This window comes from Polypterus senegalus, chromosome 8, assembly GCF_016835505.1.
Source record: "Polypterus senegalus isolate Bchr_013 chromosome 8, ASM1683550v1, whole genome shotgun sequence".
Taxonomy (NCBI): Eukaryota; Metazoa; Chordata; class Cladistia; order Polypteriformes; family Polypteridae; genus Polypterus; species Polypterus senegalus.
The window spans coordinates 154094017-154107266 of record NC_053161.1 but is presented as its reverse complement, the minus strand read 5'-3'; the positions used below and the strand labels follow the sequence as shown (position 1 = coordinate 154107266).

General features: G+C 40.4%; 1 protein-coding gene across 1 annotated transcript in view; it reads right to left on the bottom strand.

The window, feature by feature from the left end:
• Positions 1-2653: 2653 nt before the first annotated feature.
• LOC120533226 (tetraspanin-8-like) overlaps positions 2654-13250 on the bottom strand; it is a 35319-nt gene continuing 24722 nt past the window's right edge. The window contains exons 5-8 of the mRNA XM_039760002.1: positions 13075-13161; positions 12832-12960; positions 3572-3655; positions 2654-2891 (exon numbers count right to left, since the gene is read on the bottom strand). Coding sequence (XP_039615936.1) covers positions 2736-2891; positions 3572-3655; positions 12832-12960; positions 13075-13161 — 456 coding nt within the window. The 3' untranslated portion in view covers positions 2654-2735. The remainder of the gene's footprint in view (positions 2892-3571; positions 3656-12831; positions 12961-13074; positions 13162-13250) is intronic.

The window sequence follows — 13250 nt, the reverse complement described above, 5'->3', positions numbered from 1 at the left end:
TGTGTGTGTGTGTGTGTGTAGGTGGTGTCTATCATGGACTGGCATCCTCACCCAGGCTTTTTCCTGCCTACTGCTGGAATAGTCTCTAGTTCTGTATAACCATAAATTGGATTAAGCATGTCTGAGAAAGGAGTTCAGATCTTTTTTCTTTGCTAGTGAGTATTGATGTGATACATATTAATTAGTTTCTTTCCTCTCTTATGTTATGGGATAAACTCACTTTTGCATTATAAATACCTGATAAAATCTCATCTGTATTTCATAATGAAGGAGTTCAATTCAGAAGTTCATAAAGCTCAGCTCATTATTGCTAACACCCACCAAGTCCGTTTGCAACTTTGGGGTGATAATTAATGACCAGCTCTCCTTCAAGGGCCATATTGCTACATCCCTCTATTATAAAATAAAATCTTGGAAGGTTGGAAGGAGATGAGATGTGATTTTCTCAGAGGGACACTTTCAAGTCCCGTGAGATGAGACTTTGTGCCAAGAGATGTAACCACGCATGGGGCCAGAAATAAAAGACAAAGAGTAGATGACAAATTAGAACGTCATAAAGTATTCAAAAACATTGGCACGATACACATGCAGAGCAGGTTAGAGATAATGGAAGTACGAAAATTCAAAAGTCTCAAAAAAAGGATAGTAAAGATCGCATTAGCACAAACAAATGGAAATTATTACTCGGTGAAATAACGGAACAGCGAAAAGAGATCAAATATATTGTTCAGATTTAAACTTTAAGTCGGAGACTTGTAGATCGTCTAATTCATGTTTCCATCAGGGAAAAAAAAAATGTAGTCTTTCTTCCTAATGGAGAGGCGCATCAATGAGAATTAAAAGATTTGTTGTTTGGTGAAAGTGAAATCCAGTGAGAGAAATCATTTCTCATTTGTGTGAATGCTATTGTCAGACACATTTCTTGTAGAGAGAAAGAAACGATATTCACTCATGGGCAGTTATACGTTGCGTTTTCACGATGTAATTCCAAACACAGAATCAAAATTCAATATGATATTGATGAAAAGGTAAAAGCAAAAAGAGTTCAAATACTGTATATGGTCATAGGTGATGAGTATGTGGTGGGAAGGGGTTGGCGTGTGAAGCAAGCAATGGGCAAAGCCCCCTAGTCTTCTCTATAAAACATCCACAAGATAAGATCAGACCGTATCTGACTGAGTATGCAGCACAACTGGTGGTCCAGGCATTGGTTTTGTCTCGTCTGGACTACTGCAACTCTCTGCTGGTAGGAATACTGACATGGGTTACCAAGTCCCTGCATTGCATTTAAAATGCATCAGCATGTCTGGTGGTCAACCATCTGAAGATGACTCCCTGTAGTAGCACATATTAAATTCCAATCCATGATGCTTGCCTAGAGAGTAGTCAGTGTCATTTATATATAATGGAGAAAATTGTAGGGTCCCGTGCTCCTTCTCATTCACTCAGATCTGGTATGAAGTCTCTGAGTCCAGGCTCTTTCCATGTTTAGCTCCTAGCTGGTGGAATGAGCTGCCACTTCCATCCATCTCTTTTGCTTGGTGACATTGGGTTTGGTAACCTAGGAATGGTAACTCACTTATATTTTGTTTTAAGCTCAACATCTTGTGGTGATCAATCTTGTAACCTGTCCTGTAACACTTGTATCCTGACTAATGTTACTCGATTATATTGACATGTTTTATAGATTGTTTTGGATAAAAGTGTCTGATAAGCAAATAAATGTAAATGTATATAGAGAGCTGGATGGATGGAGGAATGGACTGAGAGAAGGAGGATGTAGAAAGTGACTTGTCTGATCAATGGATGAATGTGGTAGGGATGGAGGGATATTCCACAGTCGCACACACATACTATAAGACATGGGTGTCAAACTCTGTTCCTGGAGGGAGCAGTGGCTGCAGGTTTTCATTCTAACCATCTTCTTCATTAGCGACCTGTTTTTGCTGCAAATTAACTTCTTTTGCCTTAATTATAATTAACTTGACACCGACCCCTTAGTTGTTTCTTTTTCCTTAATCAGCAGCCAAACAATAATGAGACACAAAATGAGCTGCCACATGACCAGCTCACCTGTGCCCATCACACAATATCTGAAAATAAAGAAAGGTGAACGTCTCAGTAAGGCTGATCTCTCAGGTCACCAAAACATCTTGATGGTGATCTTAGAAAAACAGAAAATCCAACAGTTTTGGGAATGTCTGCTGTGGCAGAATGAGAACAGCAACAGGCTATGGAATTAAATAACGTGTTTAACTAACAGCAAGAATCGGGTTCTCATTAAGTGATTGGTTGGAATGAAATTGGTTGGAGTTTGAAATCCCAGTTTAGCTGGTCCTCTGTTGGCTCGTTTCACGTCTCATTTCTGTTTGGCTGTCATTTAATGAAGAAAGGAATCAATTCGGAGGACTGAATCCTTAAACACAGGGCTATTAAAATGAAGGGAAAAGGAGTTAATTAACAGTGAAAACTGGTTAGTGATTAGGAAAAGGGTTAGAATGAAAAGCTGCAGCCACTGTGGCCCACCAGGCCTGGAGTTCGACACCCTTGGTATAAAACATCCCTAGAGCTGTTAAGTAAAAGTTCTTGTTGTGGACCCTCTTAATTACCTAGATGCACAGAAATAAAGAAGAAAACAAGTTCTTACAATTCCTAAGAATGTCTAAAAAGCACAAATTTATTAAAACAAAAGTCACTGCCAGTCAATTTATGTCCATCAAGGCAAGAGAAATAATTTAAGGACTGTATCGCATATCCGGAAAGGGAAGCAGATTCATTTTGTAATCAGGAATTGATGCAATTTCAGAATATTTGGGTGGGTCCAGCTGAATAGTGGAGGTTTGCCTGTGAAGTTGCCACAGCAGGGTGATGGAGAGCACCATTCCGATCAACTGCAAGGGAAACGCAGAGAACAGCAGTGTGAGAAGAAGAAGGCAGAAAGAGTCCCTGACAGATGTGGCAGGTTCAATTCCATTTCATTCACACTTAAAAAGTAGACTTCAATCTATTGAGCTCATTATGCTATTTAATATATTCAAGTATAACTATAAAGAAAACCCCAAAATGACATACATAAATGAATAAAGTTAAGGTCTCATTTTGAAGTGGGCTTCAAGGGCTTGCGAGTGTGAGCCTGTTAATCTCTTTTCCCTCCTAACACAAACAAAGCCTTTGTTTACGGCCTTGTTGCCTAGCAGTAAGTGACATAAGGACACACCGCTGGCTACCACAGTTTGAAGTGCAACCAACAGGTGACACCTTGCAATGAAATACAGAAGCAGTGCACTCCATTATGCACATACACCTACAAATAGCAGTGTCCATTGAGTCAGTTTTACTGAAAAGTATAATAAATTCAGAAAAAAAAACACATACACAAAACATATACAAGCAAAACATGGAAGCAAACAGATTTTAATACGGTTCATCTGTTTCAGTCTGTGATTCTTAACAGCCATAAGGCAGCTAAATAAATAGTCAGGTCAGTGTAAAACTAACATTTTAGAATATATTAAATATTGAATTGTCATTAACCCTAATAAATTTTTAAATAACAGAAAAATGTTCCTACCGCAATAACTGAGAATCCCACAGTGAATCCAAAAATGATAAATGAAGCTTTACCAATCACTTCAAATAAAGGAATGCTGCAAGACTGAAAGAAAAAAGGAATTGAGGAGTGACATTGGAGCAAAAGTCAGGAGTCACTTTAGGGAACACAAGCTCAGACCTACAACATGAAAGAATGCACACAGCCATATATATATATATATATATATACCTGTATATATATATATATATATATACCTGTATATATATATATATATATATATATATATATATATATATAGTTTACTGTCAAATAATGCAAAGAGCACGCGACACGTGTTTCACCCTAATTCTGGGCTCATCAGGTGTACACTCACTGCACCCCCTCTTGGGGATCGAACCTCAGATGTCAGTGTCAGAGGTGAAGTCTCTTAACGTTGCGCCATGGCGTGTGGTTCGTTTATTTGACAGCATGTAGATCGGGGTAATTACATTCATGACATTTGTAATCTGAATCACAATCTGATTGTAACCACCCATACAATCAGATTGTGATTCAGACTACGAATGCCATGAATATATATATATATATATATATATATATCCCAATGTCTGGTACATAACAATATTTCTTGTAATTACAGCATTATTTCATTATCACGATGGGTTGATATCAAAGGAACTATAAATTGATAGATAAATAAATAAACAGAAAAGGCCCTGAACCCTGGGCCAACTGCAGTTTCCCTATTAGACAAAGATTGGAGTGAAGGAATTATCTATCTGCTACACAAGGAGTGGAGTGGAATTCTCTACCTGGAGTGGAGTGGAGGTTGTCTATCTGCTCCATAAGGCTTAATCTCAAATGGATAAATCACTGTGAGGATTCTGTTTTTTGATTTCTGCAGTGCCTTCAATACCATCCAGCTCCAGAGGTGAGCAACACTGGAGCACACAATCTGCGCTCCTTTAATGTGAGAAGTGACATCCTTCACATCTTCTGTAACTCTGTGATGGCCAGTGGGATTTTTTTACACTCTGTTGTGTGATAGGCTGTTAACATCCCCTCAAGAGTGGCCCACCAAATCAACACGTTAATTAAAAAGGCAGACTCTTGTGATAAGATGTGCTCTGGACACCCTGGAGGTCATAATGGATGAAAGAAATAAAACAAAACTGAGTGCCATTATGAACAATGCTGCACATCCTCAGTCTGACACACCTACACTGAGGACTTTCAGACAATGAATCATTCAGCAGAAGTGGGTCAGGAAACGCTAGTGGAGCTCCTTTATATACAGCAATATGTCTACGCAAAGCATCACCGTGGCTAGAATTCCTCCTTTCATCTTTAGCCAAGTAAGACGTGTTTTTTCTTTTTAATAGTTCTTGTGTGTATTTATTTGTTATAGTATTTGTTTATTTACTTATTGAGCCACTGTAAAAAGCCACACTTTCTTCTTGGAACAAATAAAGTGGGGCAGCACGGTGGCGCAGTGGTCGCACTGCTGCCTCGCAGTAAGGAGACCTGGGTTCACGTGCATGGAGTTTGCATGTTCTCCCCGTGTCTGTGTGAGTTTCCTCCTGGTGCTCCGGCTTCTTCACACAGTCCAAAGACATGCAGGTTAGATGCATTGGTGATCCTAAATTGTCCCTAGTGTGTGCTTGGTGTGTGAGTGTGTGTGTGTGTGTCCTGCGGTGGGCTGGCGCCCTGTGCAGGGATTTGTGTTGTGTTTTGTTGGCTGGGATTGGCACCAGTAAACCCCCATGACCCTGTGTTAGGATATAGCAGGCTGAGTAATGACTGACTGACTGTTATCACAAGAGTCATACTAACAAGATATGCATGTTGTAATTGCTACGCACCGTCTCATAGTAGTTGTAAGCTGTATCTTAAATACCAAGGTACTATTTCATTAAGGACAAGCTTTGATTCTCATTATTAATACTTGATTATTGTTTAATTGCATCATCATGTCTTAGGATAATGTAACATCACTTTAATGATGGCACTTTTACAAAATTGACTATATTATTTAGCACAACTTTTATTTTTTAGTGGTGGAAACTGGCATTCATAAATACGGCAATGTCTGCTATTAGTGCTCTAAAGAAATTGAGAAGAATTGATGACATGGCATTATCCAACAAACCTAATTCTGTGGTCATTGATAAATCAAAATACAACAAAACACTCAACCCCCATAGCACACATAGCGCTCAGCTTCTGCATAAACTAAAGCTGAATAGATAAAGGAGATCACAAAATATTGTTTTCCAGATGACTCCGTGACATTTTCCTGACTTGCATCGCACCAAACTACCCCCCCAATCCCCCCCGCCCCTGCCACCACAGGACACAGTTATCCCATCTGAATTATTAGCTTATCTTCCATTTATGTCTGGATTTGTCCCACCACCCCGAGACATTTCCCTTCATTTTGGCCTTGACTTCATGCTGAAATGCGCTCCCTCTAATGCACCGCAGAGTCCATTCGAGCTCCCTGAGCACTGATTAATGTTACGGGTTTGCAGTAATTTGTCCCTTTATGTATAAATAATTTTAGAAGAGCTCAGTATACCTAAACACCCAGGGGGGATCAGAGAGGCCTTAATGTAATAAAACATGGAGAATGTATGAAAAATGATGTAATGGCCATTTGCACTGGTGTGACGGCTAAATTGTGCTGCAGCCCTCTTTAGAATGGCAGCTTGAGTGGAGGGGGTCACACATGGGTCACAAGTATAACAGTCAGCACCTGCTTAGCTGAGGACCACAAGGTGCTACAGACGATGGTGAGCTCAGCGTCCTTTAGCGCAGGACATACTGTAGGCAGCGCATTGCCTTACCGCGCTATTAAAGGCCTCAGACGCCCTGCGCAGGACCACCGGCATTTGCACAACTAGATTCAGGGACAGTTCTCATCCTCGGGTCATAAGGCTACTGATCAGCCACTAGCACGGACACCTGCATTTGTGTTTCTTGTGTGAAAGGCCTGATGTTGGATTTAATGATGTTGTTCAAGCGCCATTAGTCTGTGCCAAGCATGCAAGCAAGAATCCCATTGGACTGCACACTGGTAATTTCATTCTATGATCTAGCATTGGTTTGTATTAATATAGTGCCTTTCTGTAAAGTGCATTAACTGTAAGCCAAAGCAACATACAGTGGCTAGCAAAAGTATTTGGCCCCCTTGAACTTTTCCACATTTTGTCACATTACAGCCACAAACATGAATCAATTTCATTGGAATTCCACGTGAAAGACCAATACAAAGTGGTGTACACTTGAGAAGTGGAACGAAAATCATACATGATTCCAAACATTTTTTACAAATAAATAACTGCAAAGTAGGGTGTGCGTAATTATTCAGCCCCCTTTGGTCTGAGTGCCGTCAGTTGCCCATAGACATTGCCTGATGAGTGCTAATGACTAAATAGAGTGCACCGGTGTGTCATCTAATGTCAGTACAAATACAGCTGCTCTGTGACGGCCTCTGAGGTTGTCTAAGAGAATATTGGGAGCAACAACACCATGAAGTCCAAAGAACACACCAGACAGGTCAGCGATAAAGTTATTGAGAAATTTAAAGCAGGCTTAGGCTACAAAAAGACTTCTAAAGCCTTGAACATCCCACGGAGCACTGTTCAAGCGATCATTCAGAAATGGAAGGAGTATGGCACAACTGTAAACCTACCAAGACAAGGCCGTCCACCTAAACTCACAGGCGAACAAGGAGAGCGCTGATCAGAAATGCAGCCAAGAGGCCCATAGTGACTCTGGATGAGCTGCAGAGATCCACAGCTCAGGTGGGGGAATCTGTCCATAGGACAACTATTAGTCGTGCACTGCACAAAGTTGGCCTTTATGGAAGAGTGGCAAGAAGAAAGCCATTGTTAACAGAAAACCATAAGAAGTCCCGTTTGCCGTTTGCCACAAGCCATGTGGGGGACACAGCAAACATGTGGAAGAAGGTGCTCTGGTCAGATGAGACCAAAATGGAACTTTTTGGCCAAAATGCAAAACGCTATGTGTGGCGGAAAACTAACACTGCACATCACTCTGAACACACCATCCCCACTGTCAAATATGGTGGTGGCAGCATCATGCTCTGGGGGTGCTTCTCTTCAGCAGGGACAGGGAAGCTGGTCAGAGTTGATGGGAAGATGGATGGAGCCAAATACAGGGCAATCTTGGAAGAAAACCTCTTGGAGTCTGCAAAAGACTTGAGACTGGGGTGGAGGTTCACCTTCCAGCAGGACAACGACCCTAAACATAAAGCAAGGGCAACAATGGAATGGTTTAAAACAAAACATATCCATGTGTTAGAATGGCTCAGTCAAAGTCCAGATCTAAATCCAATCGAGAATCTGTGGCAAGATCTGACAACTGCTGTTCACAAACGCTGTCCATCTAATCTGACTGAGCTGGAGCTGTTTTGCAAAGAAAAATGGGCAAGGATTTCAGTCTCTAGATGTTCAAAGCTGGTAGAGACATACCCTAAAAGACTGGCAGCTATAATTGCAGCAAAAGGTGGTTCTACAAAGTATTGACTCAGGGGGCTGAATAATTACGCACACCCCACTTTGCAGTTATTTATTTGTAAAAAAAGTTTGGACTCATGTATGATTTTCGTTCCACTTCTCAAGTGTACACCACTTTGTATTGGTCTTTCACGTGGAATTCCAATTAAATTGATTCATGTTTGTGGCTGTAATGTGACAAAATGTGGAAAAGTTCAAGGGGGCCCGAATACTTTTGCAATCCACTGTATTGTTTCTTGTAATTTATTTCCAGCACAATCTGTAAGTGCAGGGCAGAAGCTGAAGCTGTGCAATCAGCCAAGAAGCTTGTCAGTCAAGCCCCCGTTATTCTTTGTTTAGAACCCGTCAGACGTCTATTCACTCAATATTGCCCAAAGACAACAGCTACGAGTGCCTGTGTAATAAGTACATGAGAAGATAAATTTGACAAATGAGAGGAAACCATTCAGTCCATGAAGCTCACGTGTTTAGATGGTAGCTAAGCTGTCAAATTATATCACAAGTTCTCACACAGTGGCATCAAAGGGACCTTGAAATCTAAAGAAATGATCAAAGACGTGCACCGATGGTGAGACTAAAGCCTAGCAGGCTTAAAATGGAGGTCAAAATAGAAAAATGTGTTCTGCTGCCACAAAGAATTGAGTTTAGCAAGGAGATTGACATCAATTTCAAATAAATAAACTATTATGGATGGGTGCTTTCATCACTTGAACGTCAGCCCAATTGATAAGATTCAGGGTGGCTGTTTCGATGGACTGTTTAGGTTTGGACTACAGAAAGGTGACAGTAATCCAGTGTTTCTCAACCTTTAAGTATCTGCGACCCGAGTTTTCATCACAGTTTTAATTGCGCCCCCTAACGTTTTTTTGAAACCCTAATAAAATGTATTCCTATATTTTTTGCTGCCGATACACCGCTACAAGTTTTATTATACCTACTTAACTTTTATCGACATTTATCTAACTCTATATTTATTTTTCTAGTATCAGAATGTAATTTAAGTTAATTTGCTTTGGTTCCAATAGATGTATTTTTCATATTTTCGATTCTTGTTTTCTTTTTTTTCACATCTTCACGCCCCCTTTTTTGGTACTTGCCCCACAGGTTGAGAGACATGGATGGGAATCCAGTCAGCATCCTTGTGGTCTGACGTCCAATCTTTTAGTTACTTAGCTGCACGCTATTACTGACATCACTTTCAAGTGGGTCCTTTGGCTACTATAGGCTCACTTTCTTTTTGTGGAAAAAAATGAATATTCTATGCACCGTCATGAGGAGACCAAAGACACAATGACAATCAGGACACACGGGCTCAGTTTTATAGGAGGTCTGAACAGAATGAAAGTTCAGCATCCAAAACTAAACAACCCTTGGATATCCAGGCACGCCTAGGACCACAAATGTCTCTTCCATTAGGCCCCATCCTGCTCTCTCTTGGCTCCTAATCTCCATTCCCAGGTCCTGTGCATAACATACGTCATGTAGACACCCACCACCCTTATAAACAAGTCCAGACACACACACATTCTCACACAAGTGGACTTGTGCACACACTGACGCTCACACGAGGACATGCCAACACACACATATACACAACAGGGTACCATCAAGCTGCCCACTAAGTTGTAGGTGCAAATCTCACTTCTGCCTCCCTGTGTGACCCTTTATCAGACTGCACATCAATCAGTTAGTAAGTGTTGTATATAGTGCCTTGCACACCAGTGTGTCTTACAAGGCTACCAGAAGAAACTTTCTTGAATTTTAAGATACATTCTGTGACGAAAATGTTCATTGATTGAGAGGCTTTCTCATGAAAGGCACTATATAAATTAAGATAACAACGAGTATATAGTGGCGTGAAAGGCAACTTTTTTCGAGTTGCGGCGCACTAAGTCCAAAAATGTTCTTTCGCGGCGCACCTGAGGGACTGCCCATAAATAAAGTCGTGACGAGAATAAACTATGTATGAATTTTTCTTGATAAAGTTTAAATAAAACTACCGTAAATAAAAAGCGAGTGATAATCGTTGAGAATTAAATTACAAGAAAGTATCGAATGCTTGCGTCACAACAAAATGTTTTTCACCACAAAGAACTGGAAAAGGTCACTGAGTTTACAAAGTTTACTGTGTTGGTCAGCGGTTTCAGAGCGAAAATAAGGTTAATTTTTCCATAGTAATACTAATACCAATAATAAGTGGTGAGAGCTGCAGCTAAAGCGATACTCTCTCGTCGGCAACAGCCGAAATGTAGCGTTCGTATTTTTGCGTTCTATATTTGCTCCGCCTTCTTCTATCCGTACAGTGAGCGAGATCTTCTAACAACGAGATTTTTTAAGTCTCACGAGATGTGTTTTTGACTCCGCTGGTGTTGATATTATGATGAATGGTGAACAGCGAAAAATTTTACTTGCATTCAAAATAAATACATTTATTTAACAATCTGATTAACCGTTATCTGTTTTTCCAACATAAAATATATTTTTAAAACATTATCTTTTTAATTAACCAAAAGTTCAAAAACACTAGCAATTTTAAATATTTTACAAATGTTTTCGCGGCGCCCCTAGAAAATTTGCCCGACAATGATAGTGGATCCTACGGAAGCGTATTAGGGCCTCGGTGAAAAAAAAAAAAATACGGACACAGCGAAGAAAAAAAAATCTAAATGTCGAGATTAAAGTCGACATGTTGACTTTATTCTCGACATTTCCACTTTATTCTCGCCATTTATGTCGAGATTAAAGTCGACATTTACACTTTATTCTATTGTTTATTTTGTCAGTAGAATGCCGCAAACTAAACATCTTAAAATGAATGTTTAATTTACTAGATTTTCTCAAACCCCGCCATTAATTAATGTAGCACATTAAATGCTTTATATTAAGTGTTCCCCGACCCAGTTTTTAATCTCTATGCGCTTCTTCAACTGACTTCCTCTTGCATTGACAGGCGCAGACATCGATCGCCGCACATTGACTTCATGATATTCTGCTCTAAGAACATTCAGAATACTAAGATAAATACGTGATATCTTCTTCACGATGAAATGCATTAAAGCATGTATTAAACATGGGTGGCGGGGTTGGGCACGGTGGCGTGGCTATAGAGCTGCTCCCTTGCATTAAGGGGTCCCCAGTTGTATGTTCAGTGTAGTGCAAAGTCCCAAAAACTGGATATATGAATGGGTATCGCACAGGTTTAACTTAAATATTGTGTAAATATTGGGCTTGGTGGGTCGGAGACACGAACACAGGATTAAATGGATGTTCTTCTGAGCGGGCTTTCTTTATTGCATGCGTGCTGTCTCTATCTGACGTACTAAACCTCCAGTTTCTATCCTTGCTTTTTCTTTCTGCACATAACCAATCACCACAAGATAAACGTCTTTGTGAAATTAAAACTAGTTATAAACTTAGACCACGGAGTGTTCAGAACTTTAAATTATTAAAGCATGTGGGGGCACGGTGCTTGCTGGAATGGAGTTTTCAGAAATTAAAAAAAAAATCTTTATTATACATGTTTAATTATGCCATCCATTCAGGGTTGCGCCCATCCCAGCAAGCATCTTGTGCGAGGCAGGAGTAAATCCTGAATGAGACGCCAACACATCGCAGGGTGAATACGTGCAACACATAAAGTAGCAGGGTCAATAATACATAACAAAACCCCACATCCTACATGTCTTTGAAAGGAAACTGAAACACGCCGAGTAGAACCACCAGAAAACCATGCAAACTCAAGGCAGGGAACACCCGGGACCCCCTTGCTGCGAAGCAGCAGTGCAACCACCACGCCACCGTGCCCCCATATGCTTTAATACATTTTAAGTTCTGAACACTCCGTGGTCTAGGTTTATAACTTGTTCTAATTTCACAAAGACGTTTATCGTGTGGTGATTGGTTATGTGCAGAAAGAAAAAACATGGATTGGAACTGGAGGTTTAGTACGTCAGATAGAGACAGCGCGCATGTAATAAAGAAAGCCCGCTCAGAAGAACATCCATTGAATTCTGTGTTCGTGTCTCCGACCACCACATCACGAACCCATATATTCCAGTTAAACCAGTGCGATACCCATTCATATATCCAGTTTTTTGGAGCCTCGTCACACCCGCCATAAAGTTCTCTACACTGAACGTACAACTGGGGACCCCTTAATGCAAGGGAGCAGCACCACAGCCACGCCACCGTGCCCCCCGCCACCCATGTTTAATACATGCTTCAATGCATTTCATCGTGAAGAAGATATCACGTATTTATCTTAGTATTCTGAATTTTCTTAGAGCAGAATATCATGAAGTCAATGTGCGGCGATCGCTGTCTGCGCCTCACAGTGCAAGAGGAAGTCAGTTGAAGAAACGCATAGAGATTAAAAACTGGGTCGGGGAACACTTAATATAAAGCATTTAATGTGCTACATTAATTAATGAAGGGGTTTGAGAAAATCTAGTAAATTGAACATTCATTTTAAGATGTTTAGTTTGCGACATTCTACTGACAAAATGAACAATAGAATAAAGTGTAAATGTCGACTTTAATCTCGACATAAATGGCGAGAATAAAGTGGAAATGTCGAGAATAAAGTCAACATGTCGACATTTAGGTTTTTTTTTTTTCTTTACTGTGTCCGTATTTTTTTTTTCACCCGTGGCCCTAATAAGCTTCCGTAGGATCCAGCACTAACTTCAGATGAACTTGACAAACACTCCAAATGTAAGCCTCAGTCACATGACCCACCTGTTTGTACACTGACTGGTATCCCACACTGATGCACTGCGAGGGATCGTTTATCACGGGACATCTGCAAGAAACTGGAATTGACTCTCCCCAGTCTTTATAACCATTGTCCATACCACAGCATTTTAACTGTTGGAAAAAAAAAATAGAAAAGACAAATATTTAAAAAGGAACCTCCCTCCATTCTACTGAATTTAAAACACTGTGGCCACACAGAAGGAAAATAAAGTGACGTGACCATACCTGACTCTGCACAATGTCCGCAAAGTCGCTGTTCTCTTCATCAGGTAACAGATGGCTGCCAAACTGACCTCTGATAGTGCTGAAAATCTAGAGAGGCAGAGTAAAGAGCACCTGTGTTACTTATTGACTGTGTGTGCTCACAGAGGTGCCATGCTAAAAAGATGACTGCCTTCTGT